The sequence below is a fragment of the Salminus brasiliensis genome, chromosome 3 (genome assembly GCF_030463535.1).
Source record: "Salminus brasiliensis chromosome 3, fSalBra1.hap2, whole genome shotgun sequence".
Classification (NCBI taxonomy): Eukaryota; Metazoa; Chordata; class Actinopteri; order Characiformes; family Bryconidae; genus Salminus; species Salminus brasiliensis.
Window position 1 is genome coordinate 3267007 of NC_132880.1, and position 25152 is coordinate 3292158.

At 41.4% G+C, this 25152-nt stretch overlaps 1 protein-coding gene across 1 annotated transcript in view; it reads left to right on the forward strand.

Annotated features, from left to right (window-relative positions):
• wnk4b (WNK lysine deficient protein kinase 4b) overlaps positions 1-25152 on the forward strand; it is an 80542-nt gene that overhangs the window by 12476 nt on the left and 42914 nt on the right. Inside the window, exons 3-4 of the mRNA XM_072675188.1 lie at positions 22216-22388; positions 23425-23645. Of these exons, the coding sequence (XP_072531289.1) occupies positions 22216-22388; positions 23425-23645 (394 nt within the window). The remainder of the gene's footprint in view (positions 1-22215; positions 22389-23424; positions 23646-25152) is intronic.

The window sequence follows — 25152 nt, forward strand, 5'->3', positions numbered from 1 at the left end:
CTATTATTATTACCGGCTTGTATGAGTTTCGGCTTTCGGCTTCACACGTGCCATATGCCTGTATATTATTCGATTATTAGAAGAGCCCTTCGAGCTTCAAGTACGGCTCAGCTCGACCCGCCATCCCCTCAAAAAACTACGGAAGACAAGCGTGCAGGCTTTATTCTGTCCTGGCACCAAAGTGGTGGGACGAGCTTCCCCTGGGAGTCCAACGCTCGCTGTCTTCAAACGCAGACTGAAGACCCTCCTCTTCTGAGAGCACTTGGGCGAATGGCAGAGTGGTCTCCTTATTGACTTGTCATTAATAGAGTCTAAACCTAGAGGTATCTTTGAATTTTTAGCCTATTCAAACTAGCTGAGGTCATTTTTGAGTAAATAGCCTCTGCTAAATGCCTTAAATGTAAAAAAAAAAAAAGTAAGAATGTAAGACAAGAAAGCTATAATATGACATCTTAACCAATAAGAGATGTCCCAGATATTTAAATATTTAAATAAAGTTGCAAGGCAATTCATAAATGCTGATTCTGATATTCTAATATGTCCAATCTCATATATTGTACATATTCTGCAGCTCTGGTTGAACAGGACAGCTTGTAAATGGCATGTACCAGCATGCTGAGCATGCTACCTCAGTTGCAGTGTGTCATTTTCTCAATGTATTCAGCTGTGATCTGTACTAAAGGTAAGATTCTTTACGTCTGTCCAGAGAGTCTCTCTTTGCTGATACAGTTAGAGCACCTGGAACGAGGACATATCACTCCAGGATGCTGTGTTGGTGTTGTTTTGTACCTGGCAAAGCTGTATAGTCCCCCCGAGCCCCCCTGTTGGTGTGTATTTCACTGAGGGAGAATGTAAGAATGGGATTTTCAGAGCTGCCTTCAGATCAGCCTGTCTGCTGCCCTGTTTTCTACCTGTCTGAACAGGCCAGTGCTTTGGAGGACAGGTGTTCGCTGTATGCAAGTAACCCGCTGATATGTGATCAGCTCGTCTTTATGAGATGACAAAGGTTAATCACTGCGCTGTCATGCTCATGCACACTGCTTCATTTAGCGTGGCTTAAAAGCTCTTCATGACCTCACCGCCTCTTCCCACCACACCCATCTCCCACTCGCCCAACACACCCTTGCTTGATAGCTCGGCTGACGTGCTTTCTTCTGAAATAGTATTTTAGACTAATTTCATTCGTTTACGCTTTCAGACCAGCCTGAATGTTTGTCATGTCAACAGTGCTTGATGTGTGTGAGTGGCTCAGCAAAGGTCACAAGGCTGAAAAGGACGAGGCCCCTATGGGTCAAATATCTTTTGAATCACTGAACCACACTGTTCCTCCCACCCCACCACCTGGTATTGTGCTCTTGGTATCCACCACATCGCCGCTGAAGCAAAATCATTGGCACGTTTCCTGTAATCTTATCTGTCTTGGTAGCAGCATAGTGCTTCCGAGATGTGTTTTGATTTTGATATGATGGTAACATATTATACATTGTAGATAAATTGGGATTTGACAACAAGACATGCAAGATATTTCTATCGTAACGATGAATAACATAGATAATCAGAAAAAGCAAAGGGCCCAAAACCTTTTTAATACTGATTTTTCTGTAGAACTGCAGCATTGAACCTCCCATTTTAAATTTAGCATTCTGCTGATATCAACTTGATACCTATACCCATTCATACTAATGGTGGCAGATTAGTGGATGTGGGTATCGAACCCACAACCCTGTGAACAATAACCCAGCACTCTAACCACTGGCCAGATCCTATGAATTATTTTTTACCTCCCATATTAAATTTACCATTCTTCTGATATCAACTTGATACCTATACCCATTCATACCATTGGTGGCAGATTAGTGGATGTGGGTATCGAACCCATAACCCTGTGATTAATAACCAAGCACTCTAGCCACTGAACGGATCAGATTATTATTTTTTCCTCTCATATCCATCCCAGCATTTTCTGCTGATGTCTGTCTGATATCCATATGCATCCATACCAACAGTGGCAGCTTGGTGGACCTGGGTATGGAACCCACAACCCTCTAAATAATAACATAGCACTCTAACCACTGAATGAATATGATTCATTACCAGCTTGTTTTCAGCTGATACTCATACCTTTTCATACCAATAGTGGCCGCATAGCAGATGTGGGTATCGAACCCACAACCCTGTACACAACAAACACAGCAATCTAACCAGTCATGTGACCCACATTGCATAGCCATTGGTCTCAGTTTATGACAGTAAACAAAGCAAGTGTTTGAGTTCTAGCCCGGCTCGTTAGATATCCAACAAAGCAGCGTACACTAGACTGGGCATTGTGGAAGATCTGGAATTGTCCAGGTGGGCCAGTCTTATAAGGACCGTCATTTTTCCCAACCCCAAAGTTATATCGCCTATATAATATTCAGATGGTAATCTTAGCTGTTGCGATGCAGTTGGTACAATCCAATGCTATCATAATTGAAAGTGTCTAAAGCATTCTTTAAAGGTAAAAAAATATGTAAGGTAGTCATGAGGGCTGGAGGAGGAGATACATAATCTATTGATCTGCTGATCTGTTGACAGATCATCTATTGATCTGCTGATCTAGTGATGGATTAGCTCTTGGTCTGTTGTTTTGTTAGTAGATCATTTATTTATCTGTTTATCTAGACCTTAATTACTGGTCAGTTTCTGGTCATGTATCCACTCCCAACCTTAGCATTGGCATTGGTACCTGATATATATACGTGCCAGCACCACACACACATACACACACACACACTACTATACCAGCGTTACTCTACTGTGCTGAGGGTGCTCCTACCACCCAAATAATATTTGGTCAGTTGTGGTAGCACCGTTGCAGGATCCCTCCACTTGGGTGGTCTATTGATTTTGAAGACTTGAGTCTTGAGGGTTGGAGGAGGAGATACAAATCACTGATAAACACTGGGTTGTTTATTTCATGACAATGATATTGATGTAGGTGTGTGTCTGTACAGTAACTTGGCTGGGTGGTTATCTATAGTGGTTGGGTCATTTGATCTGACTCTAGATGTTACTAATTAAAGCTTTCCTGATAACACTTCTGAACTCAGCTTGACACGTGATTCTGTTACAATCTGCTGTATTTACCTCGATGTATCAGCAGCTGCTGTCCGGTCTTATCATTTACAGTAACAACTGGTGTGTATTAGAAAGCCAAATGACAACATCCTGGTGCTGTCAGCATCCAGTGAGTAACTCTCACATGCAGCCAGAAATGATGAGACAATACACTCAGTACACTCAGTCAAGGGTTAAGGGCCCTGCTCAAGGACCCAACAGTGGCAGCTTAGCAGACCTGGGTAGTGAACCCACAACCCTGGTAATAATAACACAGCATTGTGACTCTAACTCTCATATCCAGTCCAGGATTTCCCACAGATATCTCGACATGATGTACATACTTACCAACAGTGGCAGCTTTAGTGGATCTGGATAGCGAACCCACAACCCTGTGAACAATAACCCAGCACTCTAACCCCTGGCCAGATCCGATGAATTATTTTTTACCTCCCATATTAAATTTAGCATTCTGCTGATATCAACTTGACACCCATACCTATTCATACCAGTGGTGGCAGATTAGTGGATGTGGGTATCGAACCTATAACCCTGTGATTAATAACCAAGCACTCTAGCCACTGAACGGATCAGATTATTATTTTTTCCTCTCATATCCATCCCAGCATTTTCTGCTGATGTCTGTCTGATATCCATACGCATCCATACCAACAGTGGTAGCTTGGTGGACCTGGGTATGGAACCCACAACCCTCTAAATGACAACATAGCACTCTAACCACTGAATGAATATGATTCATTACCAGCTTATTTTCAGCTGATATTCATAACTTTTCATACCAATAGTGGCCGCATAGCAGATGTGGGTATCGAACCCACAAACCTGTACACAACAACCCAGCAATCTAACCAGTCATGTGACCCTCATTGCATAGTCATTGGTGTCAGTTTATGATAGTAAACAAAGCAAGTGTTTGAGTTCTAGTCCGGCTCGTTAGATATCCAACATCAAATCAGCAAGCACCCGTTTAATCAGCCTGGCCATAACGTGAAGGCAGTGTGTGCACAGCAGAGACAGTCAGTGCCCTTAAATTAACCAGCTTGAGCTTGAAGTGTAGCTCAAGATAACGCTGAGCTGAGACCTGACTGAGCTTCACTGTTGGTAAAGGAACACTGCAATCAGAACTGTGGCTCAGAATCACATGTCTTTATTAACCTTTGTTCATTATGAGCAAGTCAAACTAGTCAAACTATGGTGTTTTTTCAGGAAAGCTCATCATCATCATCAGAACCTTAGAGCCACTGTGATCGTAAGGCTGATGGAGACGCGATACTCATGACTGATGAGCACATGTCTTAATGGATGATGTTTTAAGTTAAAGGAATTAACCCTTATCAGCAGAATTTCCACTCTGGTCATAGTTTAAGGTCACATTATATGTAAATGATGTAGCAGTGATTCTTTCATCACACCCATTGATGAATATCATCTCAGCGCTGTCATGCGAAAACCTTGTGTCTCCAAACTTTACAGGAGAAGGAAAAAAACCCTCTGAACTTTCAATGGAGGCCAATGTAAAAAAAAAAAAAAGATTTTATTCCAAGTCATTTTGGAGCATTTCTATTGGCCCATTCATCAAGAAATTTTAATACGATGTAAAGAAACTCAAAATGTGAAGAAAATCTAAATTGGCAAAGGAAAAAAAAGTGTTTCCATGACCCAGTGATTAATATATATATATTTTATTTTATTTTATATATGTTTCCCTTTAAGGAATAGTTGATATTATTTATCAATGATCCTACATGGACTTAATCACTTAGGATCTGTTTGGCATCTTTATTTGCTCATTTAGTTTTAGATATTTAGAGATGCTAGAGATTTTTGAGTTTTGCACAGACAAAAAATGTGGTTTAGAAAACAAAATACACATAAACTGTAAAATTAGGTTTATTATATATATAATATATAGCTGTTAAATATCTGTTAATAATTATATATATACTTATTAATAAACAGAATTTTTAACAGAAGGCTTTTTTCCTTCTCCTGTAAAGTTGCATTTTGGAGACACACGGTTCTTGCATGACAGCACTGAGATGATATTCATCAATGGGTGTGATGAAAGAATCACTGCTACATCATTTACATATAATGTGACCTTAAACTACCACCAGAGTGGAAATTCTGCTGATAAGGGTTAATTCCTTTAACTTAAAACATTATCCATTAAAACATTAATACACATAAACATTACAATTCTGTTGATTATATATATATATATATATATATATATATATATATATATATATATATATATATATATATATATATATATGATTAATAATAAACTGCATTTTAAATTTTATGTGTATTTTGTGTTCTAAACCACATATTTTTATCTGTGCAAAACTCACACATCTATAATGTCTGTGTCTTTTCAGGATGTCTAACTAATGGATATTTGTTGGATATAATGTATATAATTTCTCAATAGATTTTTGAGGCAAGTATACTAAGATTTTGTTGTGTATTTACCAAGGTGAGATTGGTGACAGTCAAAGTCCAGTGTTTGTTAGCAACATTAGCCTAGCATCTTCCATTGTGAGCTGATTTTGTCTGACGGACTGCCTCTGGGGTCAGTGAAAGATCATTTCAATTGCACATGTGATGCAGCTCATGACTGGCTCTCTAAAGAGTCAATGACTTGACCATAGAAAATGTAAAGCCATGACCCCCGGGGCTGCGAATGCCACCTCAGATTAAGGAAGCAACCACTCAGGCTAACCGATTGTGTGACGTCGGTGGCCACAGGTTTTCATTCATGCTCCATTAGTGGTAACCCACTGGAAGACACTTAAGAGTTTTCATCCATCCAGATGGAGAACATATGGGTTTCATATGGGTATCGTTTCCAGGGGGTTGATTATTGCATTTTGCTTGTTCCTTGTTCTATACACTCTTTGTCGCGTTGTACAGAATTGTCCTTTTGCTTGACCTGAATAACACAATTCTGGGGAATACAGGGATTAAACAGAGAAAAAGATCTCCGCACTGTGAGATCTGTGTCTTTTCTGATTCTCCATACGTCAGGAACCAAGGAAGGATTTCGTCAGCAACTGTCTGTCAACCCTGCTGGTGTTTGGGGTTTGATAAATCGCATGGCTTCCTCTTTTTCTGTTGTAAATACGCTGTGACTCACAGGACAGTTGCTTCCTGCACGGCCGGAACACGTTGTAGTAGGTGACGGATGGCTGTGTTAAGAGTCATTAGTGAAATTGTGTCCAAATCATTACCAGGAAGTGCCTCTTCGGGCCTATAATGCATTGATTTCTACCCAGGGTCTATTATGTAATGGCCCAGGGTGTTTCGACACGGATTACTCTGTGTGTTCAGAAATAAGTCAAGTAGACCTTCATCCACGACTGTAAAGAAGTTCTGCACGTTCACTGAAATGTTCTTCAGAGCATAATACACTACATAGACAAAAGTATTGGGACATCTGCCCGTTGTTCATCTGCCCGTTTATCCTGCTTTTGTTGGAGTAGCTATCTCTGCTGTCCAGGGAAGAAGGAAGAGATAATGTATGACTAAAAATATCTAAGAAAAGATCTGTTTTGAAAGGATTTTGATGTCCAATCAAAAACATGTATCTCCATTTTATCCCTTTTTTAGTTTTCTCCAAGGTTTGAACCCTGTAGCTGCTCGGTACACTGTGTAAATAATTCTGGATGAACAGACCAATAGAAAAGCTCTAAATTACCTGGAGTAAACTTTACATTTTACATTGACCTCCATTCGAAGTTAAGAAGTTAAGTTTTGCCTTCTCCTGTAAAGTCACCATTTTGGAGATACGTGTTTTCCATTGGACAGCGACGATATACACTAAATTATACATAATATAGAAAAGAAGAATTAACAGTAGAGAAGAATTAACATCGACAATGCTAGACCAGGAACAGAGCAAACACAGGGGTATTAGAGCACAAGACACAAACAGGATAAGTAGAGGGCGGGGCTAGGCGGGACTAGGGCGGAGACCAGAACACAAAACAGAGCCATGTGCTGCAGATCACATGGGAAAACCAAAACACATCATAGATACAGAGACCAGGAAGAGAAATAATAAGAGCAAGACGGAGACACCTATTACATATAGATCCTCAGAAAAATGCTAGATGCTGCTGCTAATAAGAATGCATAGGCTACAAGCTAAGACGGCCCAGTTAGCATCAGAGATAATACTGCACTCACTGGTGCTTTATTTTGCATGAAGAAACAAGTGTCTTTGTATGGTTTTGAACGGGTGGGTTAATAGGTAATAAATAAAAACAAATTAGGAGACACACTTGATACACAAATTAATATTTAAAAATGTAAAAGACCACAGCGTCTATTTAGATGTCAATGACATGCCTGGAATGGTTTTTTTCTTCTCCAAAAATGAAACGTCCTTCGACAAGGAGAAGGAAGTAGCTCAGGGCATCTGCAGAATCAAGCCTTCTTGTCCCGGCACCTGTAACCTTTTAAACCACTGGTACAACCCATAAAGATTTATGGTTGTCCGACAGTAAAGGCTAATGTGATTCAGCGCTCTCTTCTCCCAGAGGGAGTTCTAACTCTTTTGGAGACCAACCTGGTAAAACTTGCTGTAAAGTGAGGCAAAGTCTGAAGTTTGGTTTGGTTCCATCAGGAAGTGATAGGATCTTGTTCAGTGTCACAGCTAACTGGCCTATACTACACTCACAAAGTAACGACGCTACGGTGAGTTCTTTGAGTGATGCCTTGGAAGAACCACTTTTAATAACTACATCTTAAAAAGAGATATATGTGTGTGAAGCACAGTTTAAAGGTTTAAGGGAGTTAATGTAAAGGTTTTTTACTCATTTAAAGGCCAAAATAGAGGCCTGCGACTGGTCATTTTGCAGGTGCCTGTCAAAGTAGGCGGTTCTTGGCCTTGTTTAAGTGGTGAAAAGTTCCAGAGTCTTGACAATAGTCAAGAGGAAACCAGGCTCGCAAGACCAGAACTGTGTTCTCTGGAATGATGGTGGTGCTCCACTCAATCCTTTTAGGATGAGGTGGGGTGGGGTGGGATGGTGATCATCTGACATATATACATAAACAAATATATATATATTATGTATTTGACTTCTTTGCTTCCTCCTTACTGATTTGGAAGTTCGGCCTTGTGCTGTGTTGAATCCCCAGCTTTAAGGTCAATTCTAGAGGAGACAAAAACCCCAATCCAGACATTTCCATGACGTGAATACATCCATCAGCCAAACCATTAACAGCACTGACAGGTAAAGTGAACAGCATTGATTATCTGGATTATCGTTGATATCTGTCAAAGGGGGATGGGCAGCAAGGAACAGTCCGTTCTTGAAGGTGATGAAGGTGTTGAAAGCATCTCCAGCAGAACATCTCCAAAACATCAGACAGGCCTTGTGGGTTGCTTCCGGTATGCGGTGGTCAGTACCTACTGAAAGTTCTCTAAGAAAGGAAAACCAGACAAGCAGGGTCATGGGTTTTTTAAGGCTCATTGATGCTCATGGAAGCCCCACCTCACAGCTTAAATGACTAACGTCTCAGTGCCAGACTCCACAGGACACCTTCAGAGGGGGTCTCGACGGGTCAGAGCAGTTTTGGCGGCATAAGTGAAACCTATATTATGCAATATTAGGCAGGTGGTTATAATGTTATGGCTGATCTGTGTATATTTGATCAGTTTATGGCTTTTCAGCTGGTTTGACTTTGATTAAACAATGACAAAAACATGGTCCTATGAAATGAAATGGACCAATTAGTGCCAAATAATCAGGATTCTCTTCGCTCTTAGCTTGTGTGTATTAATATTAACAGCATTATCTAACGTTATGTGGAAGATCTACCGCAATCCGTGCAACGTTTCAAAGTACAGACTTGTGCTGTGTTTTATCCCCTTGTCTTTATCTGATATGCAGGAGTGTGCCGTAATCCGGTGCCTCAAGGCTGCCAGAGGCTCTCCTTAAATCTCAGGACAGAGAACATCTGGGCGCAAACAGGCGGCCAGGCTTCTCTCTGTATTTGAAAGCTTTATGGAGGAGAGGCTGCCTCACTGAAACATTTTCCACAGTTACAGCGCCACCGCCAACCTCCCCCTCCCCCTCCGGAGGCAGCGAGCGTATTTGCCCACGGCACATAACAGGGTGATTCATACGGCAGGCCCCGAGCAGTGCTTTCTTATCACCATGCAGCACAGCACATCTGCTGGGAGACGCCGAAGGTTGGGGACAGCTCTTTTTTATCGCAGGCAAGCAAAAGAAAACATGACGTTAAATGATGGATGTTTTCTTTAACATGAAGCGATAGAAAATAGCCGAGATGATCAGAGATTATAGATAGCTGGTGCTGCTGGTGGGCTTTTGTCCCGTTTCACTGGAAAATAAACACTGCACATTTCGTAGGCGTTTAAATGTTAGCATAGACGCTATTAAAACTTCCCTTTTTTTAAAAAGGATCAAAAGGGTTGCATAAGGCTAGAGATATACTTGCCGTTAACTACATGTTCACGTACACAAGCTGGCTGCTTTGTGTATCTTGTGTCCGCTTGGTTCCTGGGTTGTGCACATCCTCCGAAATGAATGCGTAAGCACACACAAAGCGCTAGGTAGTGGAAAGTTTTGAAGAAAGGCTTTTAGCAGCAATTACCCACATCTGACAAACATGCTAGTCAGAACAGCTGACCAGAGATCAGTATTATTCAGTGTTCTCTGATCTGCCCTCTAGTGGAAACCTCCAGTAACACAAATAGCTCATAGGTAAGTATGTGGACAGTGTTGCTCGCTATGCAATTAGTTGCCTATGTGAACCCATGGCCAACCAGCAAGTATATCAGCTTTTTTTGCTGGTGTTTAATTAAATCCATCCTTCCCTCTACCAGTGAAACGTTCCCAGTGCCACTGGCTGCAACACAAACCCAAAGCTTGAGTCATTTACCCCCATGCTTAACAGTTGGCGAGGTGTTCTTTTCATGAAATTGTGCACCTTTTTTCTCCAAACATAACATTGCTCATCGCAACCAAAAGGTTCAGGCATGTGAAATAACTTTCCAAAAGTCATCAGGCTTGTTTAAACCTGTCTTCGAAAACTTTTGATGCTGTATTTTGTGGTGAGGACTCAGGATCGAGTTTCTTCTGCTGACTCTACCATTATGGTCATATTTGTGCAGGTGTTGCTGCACAGTAGAACAGTGCATCACCCCTCCAGAGTCCGCCACATCTTTCTGAAGGTCTTTCACAATCAAACTTGGGTTTTGGGTCCCACTGAGAGTCATCTGAACATGAGATCAAGGCCTTAACATGGCCTTCAGACTGAGTATTTCACTCGACTTATAACTATTCTCTACTCTAAAACTCTGTTTCTTCGTAAATCGAAATGTTCAATGTGGTCTGAGACTTTTACTCACCACAGTAGTGCTCTTTTATCCCTCCATGCAGCCAGCTCTTTGAGACATCCCATAAATCTACATTTCGTAAGTGATCAGGGAGAGGAGAGGGGAAGGAAGCCGCTGGCGAGTCTTAAAGACTGTGAAATCTAGATCGATTCCTCTGTTACATAACTGAGAGATCATCCATCCTTCTTCTGGTCCCCCTGAGCAGACAGGCCTTTTTTCTGACAGAAGATTTAGAGCCAGAGAGCAAAGTGTGCTCGGAGTCGTGAGGTTAATGGGAACAGAGAGAAAGAGGAGTCTCTCATGTTTTTAAGACCAAGTACAAGAACATGGCTTTGGGTTTTGGCCCTCTGGCCGCCTATTGAGTATTAGATTCCTTGCTCCACATCCAGCCAGAGATGAGCTATTTTGATCATAGTTTATCAGCATAGTTGATATTGTCATGGCGATGCTCTACAGCTTTATTAAAAAATAGTAATTACTGTGATATTACCTCATACTCAACCACACTGTTAAACGCACCTTAAGATCCTTAAGGAACCTTTTGGAAGGTTTTTCAATTTCAGACTGTGGAGGAACCTCTCAAGGTGCTTTGAGGAAACTTTTGGAAGAAAAAGGTTCTTTAAAGGTTCCTCAAAGCACCTTAACTTCAAACTACAGAACTTCAAAGGGATCTCATACTTTTTACAGTGCGTGGCTATAATATAATGAAGCTCATGAAGCCGAGTGAGGCCAAAGTCACATAAACAACGTCAGTGGGTGATTAATGTACAGTGTCTGGCGGCCTCATTTTGCACATCTTTATTATAGTGAAATGGCTCAAGTGGTCTTTTTGGCAGGGGGCATGTGATTTGAGCTGCTAATATAAAACCGTAGGCTAACGTTGAAGCCTGACGCCATCAGTTAGACATGCTTTGCCTCAGTTGAATCCGCCAACCCCAGCCCGTGGCTCAGAGCATACATACAGAACCCAGGTTAGATGTTTTTAGATGTTTTCTCAGTTTAAATATCATGATTTGCTGGTAGAACATGTCATCAGCATAGATAAGGTGGTAGGAGAGAGGAAGGGAACTATAGGCTGGATTTCAGGTGGCTTCTGCTTTGAGCTAGAAGCCAGAAGAGCTAGGTAATGGGGTGGTCAGGGACTCTGAAGGTGGTGATGGGAATTTAAATAACATTAGATTTGAAAATAGAGGCATGTTCCTCATTCCAAATGTGAAATAACGTGAACTTCCCCTCAACACGGTATCTGGAAAAAATTAATATAGCCATCTCTCATGATCCCAAAGATCACTGGTTGTACCACAAATAAAAAAATAAGGGTTCAGAGACACAAGCTATCGTCGGGCTTCTCGTCTTACGTCCTGCCTCCAGAAGATGTTTCTCCGAACCTAAGGGTTAACCTTATTAACGTGTTTTTCTATAATAACATCAGAACGTCATACAGCTGATTATACCTTATATATGAAGAGAGGGCTAAATGCAAATCCAATTAGCCTGTTAGCCTGTTAGCCCATGTTGTGGCAAGTAGCTTGCAAATAGCAAACTGCATCATGCTAACTGGAAGCTTCTATGTAAAGCCTATTCTCGCTGTTTATCGCATTGCCTGCTTTAGCTACGCTCTATGAGATAAAAGTGCTTTATGAACTAGCCGGTTGATTTCCTCTGAGAAAGCAGCAAATTAGCCTCTGACTCACTCTCTGCCTAATCTTGTAAAGATAACTTTTTTAATTTCACCAATCAGGCTAATGCCGTTGAGACTTTCCATCTTACTCAGTCGTGACTGCCATGTCTGGGGAACAGATTGTAACCACAAAGGGAAGGCAGCAGAAGGACAGGCCATTAGAGAGTGTATGATGCCGAGGTAGGTTACATTATGTCGACATTCCAGTGTAATTTAATGATCTAATGTACTCATTAATGATCAGTAAATTTGTGAACCCAATAACGCTTGACAGATCAGTTTTATTGGCTGAAAACACATCACTGGAATTCTTGGAACCAACGGCCAAATAGCCCTGTAGGTCCTCAGTTTTATTTAGTCACGATCTTCAAATAACCTGTAGGTCCTCAGTTTTATTTAGTCACGATCTTCAAATAACCTGTAGGTCATCAGTTTTTTTCAGCCATGATCTCAAACTAACCTGTAGGTCCTCAGATTTATTCAGTCAGGTCTCAAACTAACCTGTAGGTCCTCAGATTTATTCAGTCAGGATCTCAGACTAACCTGTAGGTCCTCAGTTTTATTCAGTCAGGATCTCAAACTAACCTGTAGGTCCTCAGATTTATTCAGTCATGATCTCAAACTAACCTGTAGGTCCTCAGATTTATTCAGTCAGGATCTCAAACTAACCTGTAGGTCCTTAGTTTTATTCAGTCAGGTCTCAAACTAACCTGTAGGTCCTCAGTTTAATTCAGTCAGGATCTCAAACTAACCTGTAGATCCTCAGTTTTATTCAGTCATGGTCTCAAACTAACCTGTAGGTCCTCAGTTTTATTCAGTCATGGTCTCAAACTAACCTGTAGGTCCTCAGTTTAATTCAGTCAGGATCTCAAACTAACCTGTAGATCCTCAGTTTTATTCAGTCATGGTCTCAAACTAACCTGTAGGTCCTCAGTTTTATTCAGTCATGGTCTCAAACTAACCTGTAGGTCCTCAGTTTTATTCAGCCATGTTCTCAAACTAACCTGTAGGTCCTCAGTTTTATTCAGCCATGTTCTCAAACTAACCTGTAGGATCTCGATTTTTTAGTCACAATATCAAATTAACCTTCTCATGGAGATGTTATTATACACATTTTGAGGGTCAGTGCTGTACTTTTTGTCCTCATCCTGGTCACTTCTCCCAGCCCACATTCTAACATATGTGCCATAATGTGTCAAAAATGGCTTTTTGGCTCTACAACATGGTAAACATTAGCTCTACAGTATTCAAGGGCTTCTCTAGCAATACTGTGATATAGACTAATACTGTTGATATTGCATTCTGCCCATAGTTACCTCAGTTTATGCACATGCATACATCTGATCCATAGCTATTGTATCTGTCATTAGGTACGTTTCCATCGACTTTTTGTGCAAATTACAAGCGATACAATGCAAATAAGTTAAAAACAGTGTTTGTGATTTTTGTTTCCCAGACGCTTGTTTCCATCAAACTGACTTTTTTGCATTAAAAGCAATTTACAGTTACTTTCTGCAAAATAAAAGTATTGCAAAGTATTGAAAGTATATATTGCATCGGCAAATATGATCTCCAAACCAAAGAGTTTACATGTTTTTAATGCTAATTTTCATGTCGTTTAAAAAGTCGAAGAAAATTCCCAGTAAAACTGGATTATGCTGGTTCCCAAATGAGGGAAATAGGTAATAACTATATTATAAAATTTATTTTATGTTTTGCGTAATATTCGCTAAAATGCATAAGTCTGAGGGAGTGAAAAGCATTTCGACTCAGATTTTATTTATTTGTTTATTTATTTATTTTTGTCATAGTAACATTGTGGGTGCTATAATACTTGGGACATGGTATCTGTACTGCTGTCAAAATTTCGGTATCATGGCAGCCCTACAGCTGACCTCAGCTTGTATAAAAGGGCAATCAGCCCAGGAGTTCTTACACTGATGGCATTCGGCCCCTTTGCCAAATACTCATGGATCTTGCTGAGCCACAAGTGGGCTAATAATACACTCCTCCACGTCCTGGAAAACAGCATCGCAGCCCACTGCATTTCTGCAGGCCTGACCCATGTGATCTAAGGACATTGTTGCCACTGGGTAGACTGCAGATGTCCTTGGGTGTCTTCTGCTCGCAAAGTACATTCAAGTAAATACAGAAATACATGCTGCTCCGCCCTGCTCGGGTGGATGTAGCCTTCTAAACTGATACAGCACTGTTAAGCAAGGGTTACACTGGAATTCAGCAGGTTTGTTTACATACAGCACTGTTATCTCTCTGTATACAGCACTGCTACAGGAAGTGAACAGGATCGGTTCTGATAGAGTGTATCAGCTGAGGCTCAGTTGTCACTTCTACCCATCAGCCCTCCGCCCGCTCTCATCTGTAAAGTGCTGTGGCCTCGAGCAGACACTGTTTGTTCCTGATAAGACATTGGCCTCCTCAATAATTCCCTCCCCGACCCCAATTCACACTAACACACACATATGAAGTACTATTCCTACACACGAACTGAAGCTTATTGCGTATTCGGCCGTGTCGAATCATCACATGCTGTGAATAATAAATCTGATTAAACTTCCATTATTCCAACATTTTTCAACCTCCTCTCTGACAACACCACTGACCTGTCTCCTGTCTTTAGAAGCTTTCTTATTGTGTAATTGAAGCCAGTACACAGTTATTGAATATCTGAGCAAAGTGCAACACATTCACAGCTGGACAGAAATCCTGGATCTCCAAAACATCAACAGCAACCTTCACAGAAGAAGGAAAAACTTCTTCATTTTCTATGAAAGTCAATGTAAAAAGAATTTATTTCATGAAATTTGGACATGATGGAAGAAGCCGTCACATTACTATATTCACATTATGTCAAAAAGTCAAAAATGGACGTACAAGGTTTTTGTTCCGACAGCAATGATATGTTTTCTTTATTGTTTTTCTTTATTTCCTATAAAGGCCTAAAAAATTTAATAAAAATATTTATTTATATATAATTTATATAATATACAATTTATATAATATATTTATACATTTTAAACAAAAGATAATTGAAAAAAATACAAAATATATAGGCCTACAAATTATTAACACATTTTTTTCTGTATATCCCAAGAATAATAATATATGTTATATAAATTTATAAAGGTGCACGTATGTCACTGTACAGTGTACACTGTACAGCGAAATGTGTCCTCCACATTTAACCCATCTGTGGTAGTGAACACACACACACACACACACACACACACACACACACACACACACACACACGTGAACTAGGGGCAGTGAGTACACACACACATCCAGAGCGGTGGGCAGCCAACTCCAGCACCCGGGGAGCAGAGAGGGTAAAGGGCCTTGCTCAAGGGCCCAACAGTGGCAGCTTGCCAAGCCCGGTTATCGATAGCCCGGCGCTCTAACCGCTGAGCCACCACTGCCCCACTGACACATACATATATGTGTGTGTGTGTGTGTATACATAATATATATTGTTATAATATAACAATACTATAAATAATAGTTGTATATATATGTATTTATTTATGTATTTACTTATTTATTTAAAAGATGCATAAATATGCCTACCAAAACAAATACATTTAATTAAGGTTTTCTATACATATGAATAATATATATATTTCTTGTATATGCTCACTTCTTATATAGAACTATATATATATTATATTATATTTTTTATATATATATATAGTTTTTCTTTAAAAGCTCATTCCTTTAAAAGCTCCTCATTGTCATTCAGGTGAATCAGCTTAGTCACTGTTTTGAGTTAACAGTTGTGTTATATAGCCACACTGTTTATTCATAGAATTCAGCATTTATTTATTATCTATTGTATTCCATACTTCAGTACAAAAGGATACCTGTGCAAAACGCTGGAGTTCCTTTAAGCTCTGTGGGAGTAAACCGAACTCAGTACATTAACTAAGTGGAGTTACGGCTGGTGAAGGTGCTGTAGAGGACACATATGCTACACATACGTTTCTGATGTGTTTGTTTCTCACGTTTATTCTCTTACCATACTCCCACGCTCCGTCAGTACCGTGTGGCAACCCACACTATGACATCAGAACGCATTGAAATACCTTCGCCAGGCCTCGCCAGCCTGTAACCGCCATCATAAACTACAATTACAGGTTATAAATCTCTGGGTCTGCTCTGTTTTGACACAACTTTTGAACACCATGGGCAAACGTTCAGAACACACAAGACCGTTCGTCCTTCTTCTCATCTACACTTGCATCTTTTGGCCCTGCCGTAGCATTAGCATTCTCCAGCAGAGCCTCCTCCTCCTCCACAGAATGCAGCAAAACGCTACAGCTTCTTATATAAAAGGCCTTGTTTTATAATCCCGGCTCAAGCTGCCAGCCCACATTTCATGCACATGAGGTGGATATTCTATAAACCCTGCTGGAGAAAAACAGCCTGGGTATCTCAAACTGGTCAAGCTGGTCAACTGGTTGACAAGCTTAGCTCTTGATCTTTAGTTTGAGGTTAGCTGGTCTTCAAACATTAGCAACCTGATCAAGCTAGTCAACCAGTATGACCAAACTTGTTCACCAGCATGGTCAGCTTGACCTAGTTGGTCAACCAGACCAGGCTGGTCGAACAGGATGACCAAGTTTTTATGCTGGTTGACCAACGTAGTCATGCTGTTTACCAAGCTGGCCATGTTGGTTGACTACCTTGGTCAGGTTGGTCAGCAAGGTGGCCTTCATGCAGCTTGACAAGCATGACGACACTGGAAGACCAGCATAACCAGCTTAACCTGACCATGCTAATAGACTTGTTAGCCAGCTTTACCAAACCCGTCAACCAGTATGACCCACTTGGCAGCCATCCTGGTCAGGTAAATGAAGCTGATAGACCAGCAAGTCTAGTCATTAAACTCTCAAACATATGATATACAGGTCAAGAGCTAAGCTGATTATCCAGAACCAGCTGGTTTACCAGTATAGGGTATATGTTGTCTCTTGGATGACCAGCTTTTCAACCACCCTGACCATTGAAAATTAACTTGGGATGTCTGAAACCAGCTACCAGCAGAAGCTGGTGTTGAGCTGAATGTTTCAGCAGGGTAGTAATGAAGTATGGGCCTAGTCCTTCAGTTCGGTTGATTAGAACATTTGTAGGTATGCTAGTATAACCTACTTGTCAGTACAGGTACATCTGCATGGTGTACTTTCCCTCTGAGGAGGAATTTCTCCCAGCTGTGATTGGCCCTGCTTCTTTCTCTGGCACCAGAGAGCTGGAGGATATTAAATTCTGCAGTGAAAACGTCTTATCAAAGCATGGCCTGTGAGTTAGTACGAATTTCACAGCCTCCCTCTCTCTACTGCGCTTTTACAAAACAATGCTTCCCAGTCTTGTGGACTGAGTCTGTCCAGGAGGCGCTGAGTGGGACTCTTTCAGGGGTGAGGTCAGCACTGCATTGCCGTGCTGAATTGGCAGCTAAGCGCAAGGCTGAGAACCTGTGGCCAACACTGAGCTCCTGTCTGCCAGTAGTTATAGTGATAGAGACTGGATGGAGAGAAGCCATTGCAGACAGCCTGTCTGTGCAGATTGAGAAAGCATTACTTAGCATGAATTTCCATGCAAAGACTCCAACAAGTGTTCTCTACTTTACCCCGTATTACTGTTTGTCATGGATCGTTTTTTAATTATATAATATTAGATTATATGGATGAGCGATATGGCATGAGCATAATATATGCTTTGCTATTATGAGGTGTAATAAGCTGGATAAAATAATATCATCATTATAAAAATGGTATAAAATGATTAAGCCGTCTTAATAATGCAAGCAATCAATATACTCAGAAAAGCATATTTTAATGCAATTTATCATGTAAACGTTACTATCAGTTATTTTAAGTTTGATCCAGTTCCAATCCTTTGTTTTTACCACTGGTTATTTTAAGTTTGATGCAGTTCCAATCCTTTGTTTTTTACCACTGATTAATTTAAGTCTAATCCAGTTCTGTTCCTTTGTTTTTACCACTGGTTAATTTAAGTCTGATCCAGTTCCAGTCCTTTGTTTTTACCACTGGTTAATTTAAGTCTAATCCAGTTTCGATCCTTTGTTTTTTACCACTGGTTATTTTAAGTCTGATCCAGTTCCGATCCTTTGTTTTTACCACTGGTTCATTTAAGTCGGATCCAGTTCCGATCCTTCGTTTTTACCACTGTTTTATATGCCTAATCCAGTTCCGATCCTTTGTTTTTACCACTGTTTTATATGCCTGATCCAGTTCCGTTCCTTTGTTTTTACCACTGGTTATTTTAAGTCTGATCCAGTTCCAGTCCTTTGTTTTTACCACTGTACCACCTTTTTTCCTGCCAAACTACTTGGAGAAATACACTCCCACCATGTCATTACTCTTGAATTATGGCTGGTCTCTGTACTGTACTCTGTCCTCAGATCCCACTGTTCTGACTGGATGAAAGTCAACTTTTCCTTTGATCAGATCTTATGCAGATGATGCTGTGTTGTTTAAACTGTCAGTAGAATAATAAGTCTTTCTTACAGTATCTCAGCATATTGAATCGTAACTCCTGTATCATGATACATATCGTATCGACAGGTTCTTACTAGTACACAGCCCTAATGGCTCGTAACATCAGGCCTCAGTGACCAGAGTTAGCTAACACTGGCACGTGTACCTCAAGGTTAATGATTGTGCGTTGAAGAAAAAATAAATCGATTAAATGAATGAGTTCTGGAACATCCTGATACTGAGCACTTTATCATCACATTAAAGTCTCTGCTGAGTCCAACCCTGGAGATAAAAGCCCACTCTCACTCTCCTGTTATTGTACGGTCGTCTCTATGAAGACCCCTTTGATGTAACTGGAAAGATGCACTTTACTATAAATACCTTCTTAAGCACTTTTCTCTCAAACCTAAATCCTCACTGGACCGACAGTAGCCGGTGGATTGAGATCAAAGATCCACAGTAAATCAAAGTGAGACATCTAATAAAATGGGCTCAGCCTTGTGGACTAGAGCGTCCATGCTGTGAAGTCAGCTGTTATTTGATTGCTGATAGCTGGGAAAACAGAGAGAGAGAGAGCGAAAGAGAGAGAGAGAGGTAGAAGGTAAGAAACATGGCCGTTCAGCTGTCATTCCAGCACTTCAGGAGAAAGGCCTCTGGAAATAGTGCAGACATGGTCAAGCAAGTGTTGCCCACCAGCAGCAAGGCCAGTACCAACAACCCTGAGTAGTGAGGATGTGGGGTCATACGTGCACCTAATCTTCACGCTTCACAACTGGTTTTCCTTCAAATTCAGTACATTTTCGTCCCAAATATGTTCGTAAACAAGCCCACTCACACACTCACACACACACGTACACACACAGCCTGCATGATCCTGCAGTTTCCAGCCACCACCCGCTGACTTGGTTACGCAAACAGGGTGTTCTCACCCTTCATTCTGCTTTGGGTGACTATGTCTGTCTGTCTGTAAACAAGCCATGGCCATTAGCTGCTACGCTATGTGGCCAAATGTTTGTGGACACCCCTTCTAATGATTGCATTTAGCTGCAGCAATCGCTGACACAAATACTGATACACACACATACATACAGCTTGTCCAGTCCCTGGAGAGAAGTACTGTCAATAGAGTAGGACTCTCTGGAGCAGATATACACAATGAACCTGTTGGCACCATGGCGAAGGCCAGGTGTGGGCTATAGTGGGGTGTAAAGTGGGGCTGTGGGGTTCTCTGGAATGATGGATGATGGTGCTCTATCCAGTACTTTTGGGGCCTTGATTTAGGGCCCATCCTTTTGGGCCTTGATTTAGGAAGAAATAACAAATTAACAGATGTCCCAATACTTCTGTCTACATGTGTCTGGTTATCTTATGCTTATCCCATCGAATTCAGAAGAAACACTAGGTGAGCTGGGGTCTACAAATGGCTTGATGTGTAGATCCGTGTATGGAGAACAGTGGCTGGTACTGAAATAGGCACTACTCCAACTGCTGGAGACGAAATGCTGCAATCCTTCTCCGGACTATTAGGAAAACTCTGCATTCAGGGAAGAAAATTGGGTTTTCATATTTAAATGACTGCAGCCAGGAGGCCCAAACCCAAAGGATCCATTAGGAGCATAAGAGAGAACAGAGAAACGTCAGTGTTTCCATTCCCTGCCAGAAACTTCTGGGTTGTGTTGGAGCTCTATGTGTGTCAGGCTTTGAGGTTTGGCAGGGCCTCAGTCCCACTCTAATGGTCTAATGGTGCACATTCCACACTCCAACACTTCCTAAACACTTTCTTCTTTTCCAGACCATTAAGAAGGAGTGAGCAGTCGCTGTTATGGAGCGTAATGGAGTTAGTACATTTGTTCATTGGTTTATGGTGTGCATTGTCATGAAACAGCCCAAATAAATGACCATTCACAGCAAATTGCTCTCCATCTCCATTGCCGTCAAACACAGTTTGTCTACTCCCTCACGGGAAGTGCTGCCAATAGAATAGGACTCTCTGCAGCAAATAAACATGAATCTATTGGCACCATAATGCCTAAAGCCAGGCGTGGGCTATAGAGGGGTACAAAGCTCCCTAGCAGCATTGAGCTGTGGAGCAGTGGAAAAACTGTGTCTTTGTTGGGGAGTTGGGGATGAGGTCCCATCCTAACTAATGCTCTTGTCGCTGAATACAATCAAATCCTAACAGCAATGCTCATCCAATGCCCCAATGCTCCAATTTAAACAAGAGAAACTCATCTTCTTGTTTAAAACCCTTGATTTCTGAAGAAACAATGAATGAATGAGCAGGTGTCCCAATACTTTTGTCCAAATTCCATCAGTGTATTTCACCTGTATTTCAGCATGGGTAGCTGAACTACTTTCCATCTGTTGTGTTCACAACTTCGCTCTACTCCAAAAGCCTGATGTCACCACCAACAGTAAACCACTCCACGGGACAAAATGTCCGAGTCGGCACCTATAAAGTAACAAGTTTCCTAAAGTCATTCGAGGTCAAATTAGGATTCATAAACTCAGACTTCATTAAATTCCATTTAGTCACTTGAAGAAAACACGAGCAGAGCTTAGCACATTATTAAAAGACTAAATTAAACACGTGTGTAAACCTTTGGCCAAGCTCAGGGTGTTCTTAGGACATGCAGTCCCAGCCGGAAAGCTCGGACATACCTACCTGCTCATAGAGGGGCCTTTCATTTTTGTCTTAAATGAATTAGCTGGGGGAAAGATTTCACTGAGTAACTTTTTAATAAGGGGGTTTTAATCGAGGGAGTGTCCTGGCTAGTGTGCAGGAATAGGAAATGACTAAATTGGGGAGGAAAATACTAAATTTTCTGCTCTACATCCAACTAAACTGGGCTAAAGATATTGTTTCTTACAATAACATCAAATACACTAAATGGGTAAAAGTATTGGGACACCTCCACATTCCATCTACAGGAGCATTTATAGCATCTAATTTTAAACCCATAGGAATTAATCAGTCAGTGAGTCAGTTGGAGGCTTTTCTGCACTCTGCTCTGAGCTCAGCACTCGGCCCTGACCCCGCTCTGTAACTTTACGTGGTCTGACAGACACTCGGTGGACGCTGAGCTGCTCTCTGTGAGCTGTTCCTCCTAAACTCTTCCACTGTTCAATAATAACACCACTCACAGCTGATGGAGGAAGATCTAGGAGGGAGGAGATTTCACCAGCTGACTTGTAGTTGTTGGTGCAGCGGTGTCTCCTATTACATACAGAACCACGCTCTTCAGAACCTCCCGTTCTTTCACTGATGTGTGGAGGAAAGACTGAATGGGGCTGAATGACATACCTGAATTTAATGATTAAGAGCTGTGTCCCAATACTTCTGTCTATGTAGTGTGAATAATAAAATAAAATATTATAAAATAAAGTAGTAAAATAACAAAATCAGGGGTGTCCAAACTTTCGACTGTTACCGCGCTCTTCCAGGCAAAGGAGTTGTAATTGAATTTAACCCTTAAAGTCCTAAAGAACACTTTTTTAAGTTCCTCCATTGCTTGTGTTTCTCCTGTCAGACGCGGCGACTGACCAAGGCGGAGCGGCAGCGCTTCAGTGAGGAGGTGGAGATGCTGAAGGGGCTGCAGCACCCCAACATCGTCCGCTTCTACGACTCCTGGAAGTCCACCGTCAAAGGCCACAAATGCATTATCCTCGTGACCGAGCTCATGACGTCAGGAACCCTCAAGACGTAAGTTCGGCACTCACAGCGAGAGTAGAGACACCAGGGAACCATCCTGCCCGAGAATTGCTCACAGATGGGTCAGCAGTTTCCACACGCAGGCCTACCGTGCATGCTTGGCGGCTGTGCTACGGTACAGAGAGAAATGATCATAAACAATGGCGCTTTGTTGAGGGGTATACATTTTTTATTTACCCTGCAGCACTTTTCAACATTTCTGTTTATATAAAGAGGCCCAAAACAGGCCCACTTTTTTATATATATAATTTCTCTCCCAATTTGATACTGCCATTTAACCCACCTGTTCGTGGCCCCCTGTAGCACTAGCAATGCTCCTGACACTAGGAGGCTAAGGACTTGACACGTCTCCTCCGATACATGCAAACATGATGCCTGTGCCGGCCGCCATCGCTTAAGAGTGATGAGGGGAAAGGGTGCCATCTACCCACCCGGAGAGAACACGGCCAATTGTGCTCTCTCAGACTCCGGCCGCTGATGTCAAAGCTGCATGGCTTGAGATTCAAACTCATGATCCCTGGGCCTTCAGAGATCAGGTGCAGAACATCAGCTGCAGATGATCAGAACATGGTTAGAGAGGATACTGGAGGAGTCTGAGGTCGTATTTAAACCTCAGACATTTAGTCTGGTCTGCTCTTGATTGAAGGTGAAGAAGATCACCATGACCAGATTCAAAGAGCTCTCTGAGGCCTTCTTCAGAAAGAAGGTTGGAGATGCAGAGGAGTCTGCAGATGGAAGGGGTTTAAAAAGATCTCAGAACAGTTAGAAATCAGCTGTGGCCAGAGCTCCCTGTAGGTCCCAAGAGGTATGATATTTCAAAATGGTTGAAGGCCTCTTTACTTATTTTGTGGTTCTGATCTGTTCTTGGGCTGAACTCGCTAGGACAGCCTGATCTGGCCATGCTGGTCAGCCATTCCACTTGTAAATGATTTAGTGGACGGTGGAATGACTGACCAGCAAAGTTTGATGTAAAGGGAGATGTGCAAGGAGGAAAGACTTTAACTACTTCTATGTGTTGTGGCTTCAGATACCTGAAGAGGTTCAAAGAGATGAAGCTGAAGCTCCTCCAACGCTGGAGCCACCAGATCCTGAAAGGCCTTCACTTCCTGCACACACGAACCCCTCCAATCATCCACCGAGACCTCAAGTGCGACAACATCTTCATCACAGGCCCCACAGGCTCGGTCAAGATTGGCGATTTGGGTCTGGCTACGCTCAAGAGTGCCTCATTTGCCAAGAGTGTCATCGGTGAGTTCCTGCAAGACCTTGTTGGTGGTATTTTTAGGAGCCCATTCAAAGACCTGTCAGACTGGATCTTCGTCTTTGTAGGGTTGCAGTGTTGCTTTGTTAGGGCTATTCTCTCCTTTCTTAAAGCCTGTTTCAAATTTTAGATAAGCTGAGAAAATGCTAATAAATGAAGCAGCTACAGTAACACAGGCTAGTTAGCATTACGGGCTAGACGAAAAAGGGACGGCCGTAACCACCATACGACCCTTATCATGTTCAGAAATGTGACCGGGTTGAAGGTTTTCTGCTGAAGTGGCTAACGCCGCTCTATGCTAGTGACCAACGTTGTATTGCACAACAGGCTGTTCTCGCATCAGATATATCTGTATTTGGCACTATGTCAAATATTTGTTAGGATTGTTCAGGATTGTGTAGGAACAGGGTTTGAACTTTGAGCTTCACAGATTTGATCTGTATGATATAAAATGCTATATAACATAAGGAGACAAGGGAAGATAATCCTACCTTGGGGTCAAAGAGAATTTGATGATGTCATCTCCTTAGAAATGTTTTTTACAGGGGGAAAATGAAGAAATGACAGTGTTACGGGGGTGTTAGGGAGCGAGAGACAACAGATAATGCTGCAATATATAGAAAAAATATTTTAAGGGAAAAAATTAAAACAAAAACATTAATATACATAAATATAAATATAAATAAACTTAAATATTAAAACAATATAGAATTTTTTTTTTAATGTGATGTCATTTAACCCCCTTAACATTTCAAGATTATTGATTATTATTACACACTAAAGTGTTTGACTAAAAAGTAACTACAGGGACTTCTGTACAAACTGCTAGGGGCTAATCTTTGGTAAGAGACATTCCTAATAACAATTCTAGCCTGCAGACGGACCATAGGCTGTATAAAAGGGGGTTAATGGGGACATTATTCCAAAATGCTGAAATTTGTCAGGAAGCACAAGCTGTAAATGTTTCTTTATTCATTTGTAAATGAAAGTTGAAGCTTTGTTAAAGATTTTTTTTTATATTTCTGTTTTGTAAACGTGGCAAAAAGTAGAAATACTGATCACACAATGAGGCTTAATGAGCCTTGTGCTCTGTACCCTGTTACCTTGGCAGAGAACTGACCTTCACAGTTATTACTGTAAACATACCTTGCACTGCCTACACTACCAGCCAGGGTATACGTTTGTTTATTTATTTATTTTTGTCATATTTATGCCGCCACAGTGCTTGACAGAGATTAGCCTCAAAGACGTCAGCAGCCACGGTGTGTTTGTGGTGCTCTTAATAAATCTTTCTCAAAAACTCGTAATTGTTGGCTGTCCGAGGCTCAAAAAAATGATGTGCAGCCAAAGGATTTAGGGCACTGTGTACAGGCCGGGAGGAATTGTCACCCCCACCCCCGTATTACTGCTAGCAGAACGGACGCAAATCAAAATACAGCCTCATTTTGGAGTGCAATATAATATTTCAAAATGCCCTATTTGTTTCCAAGAGAC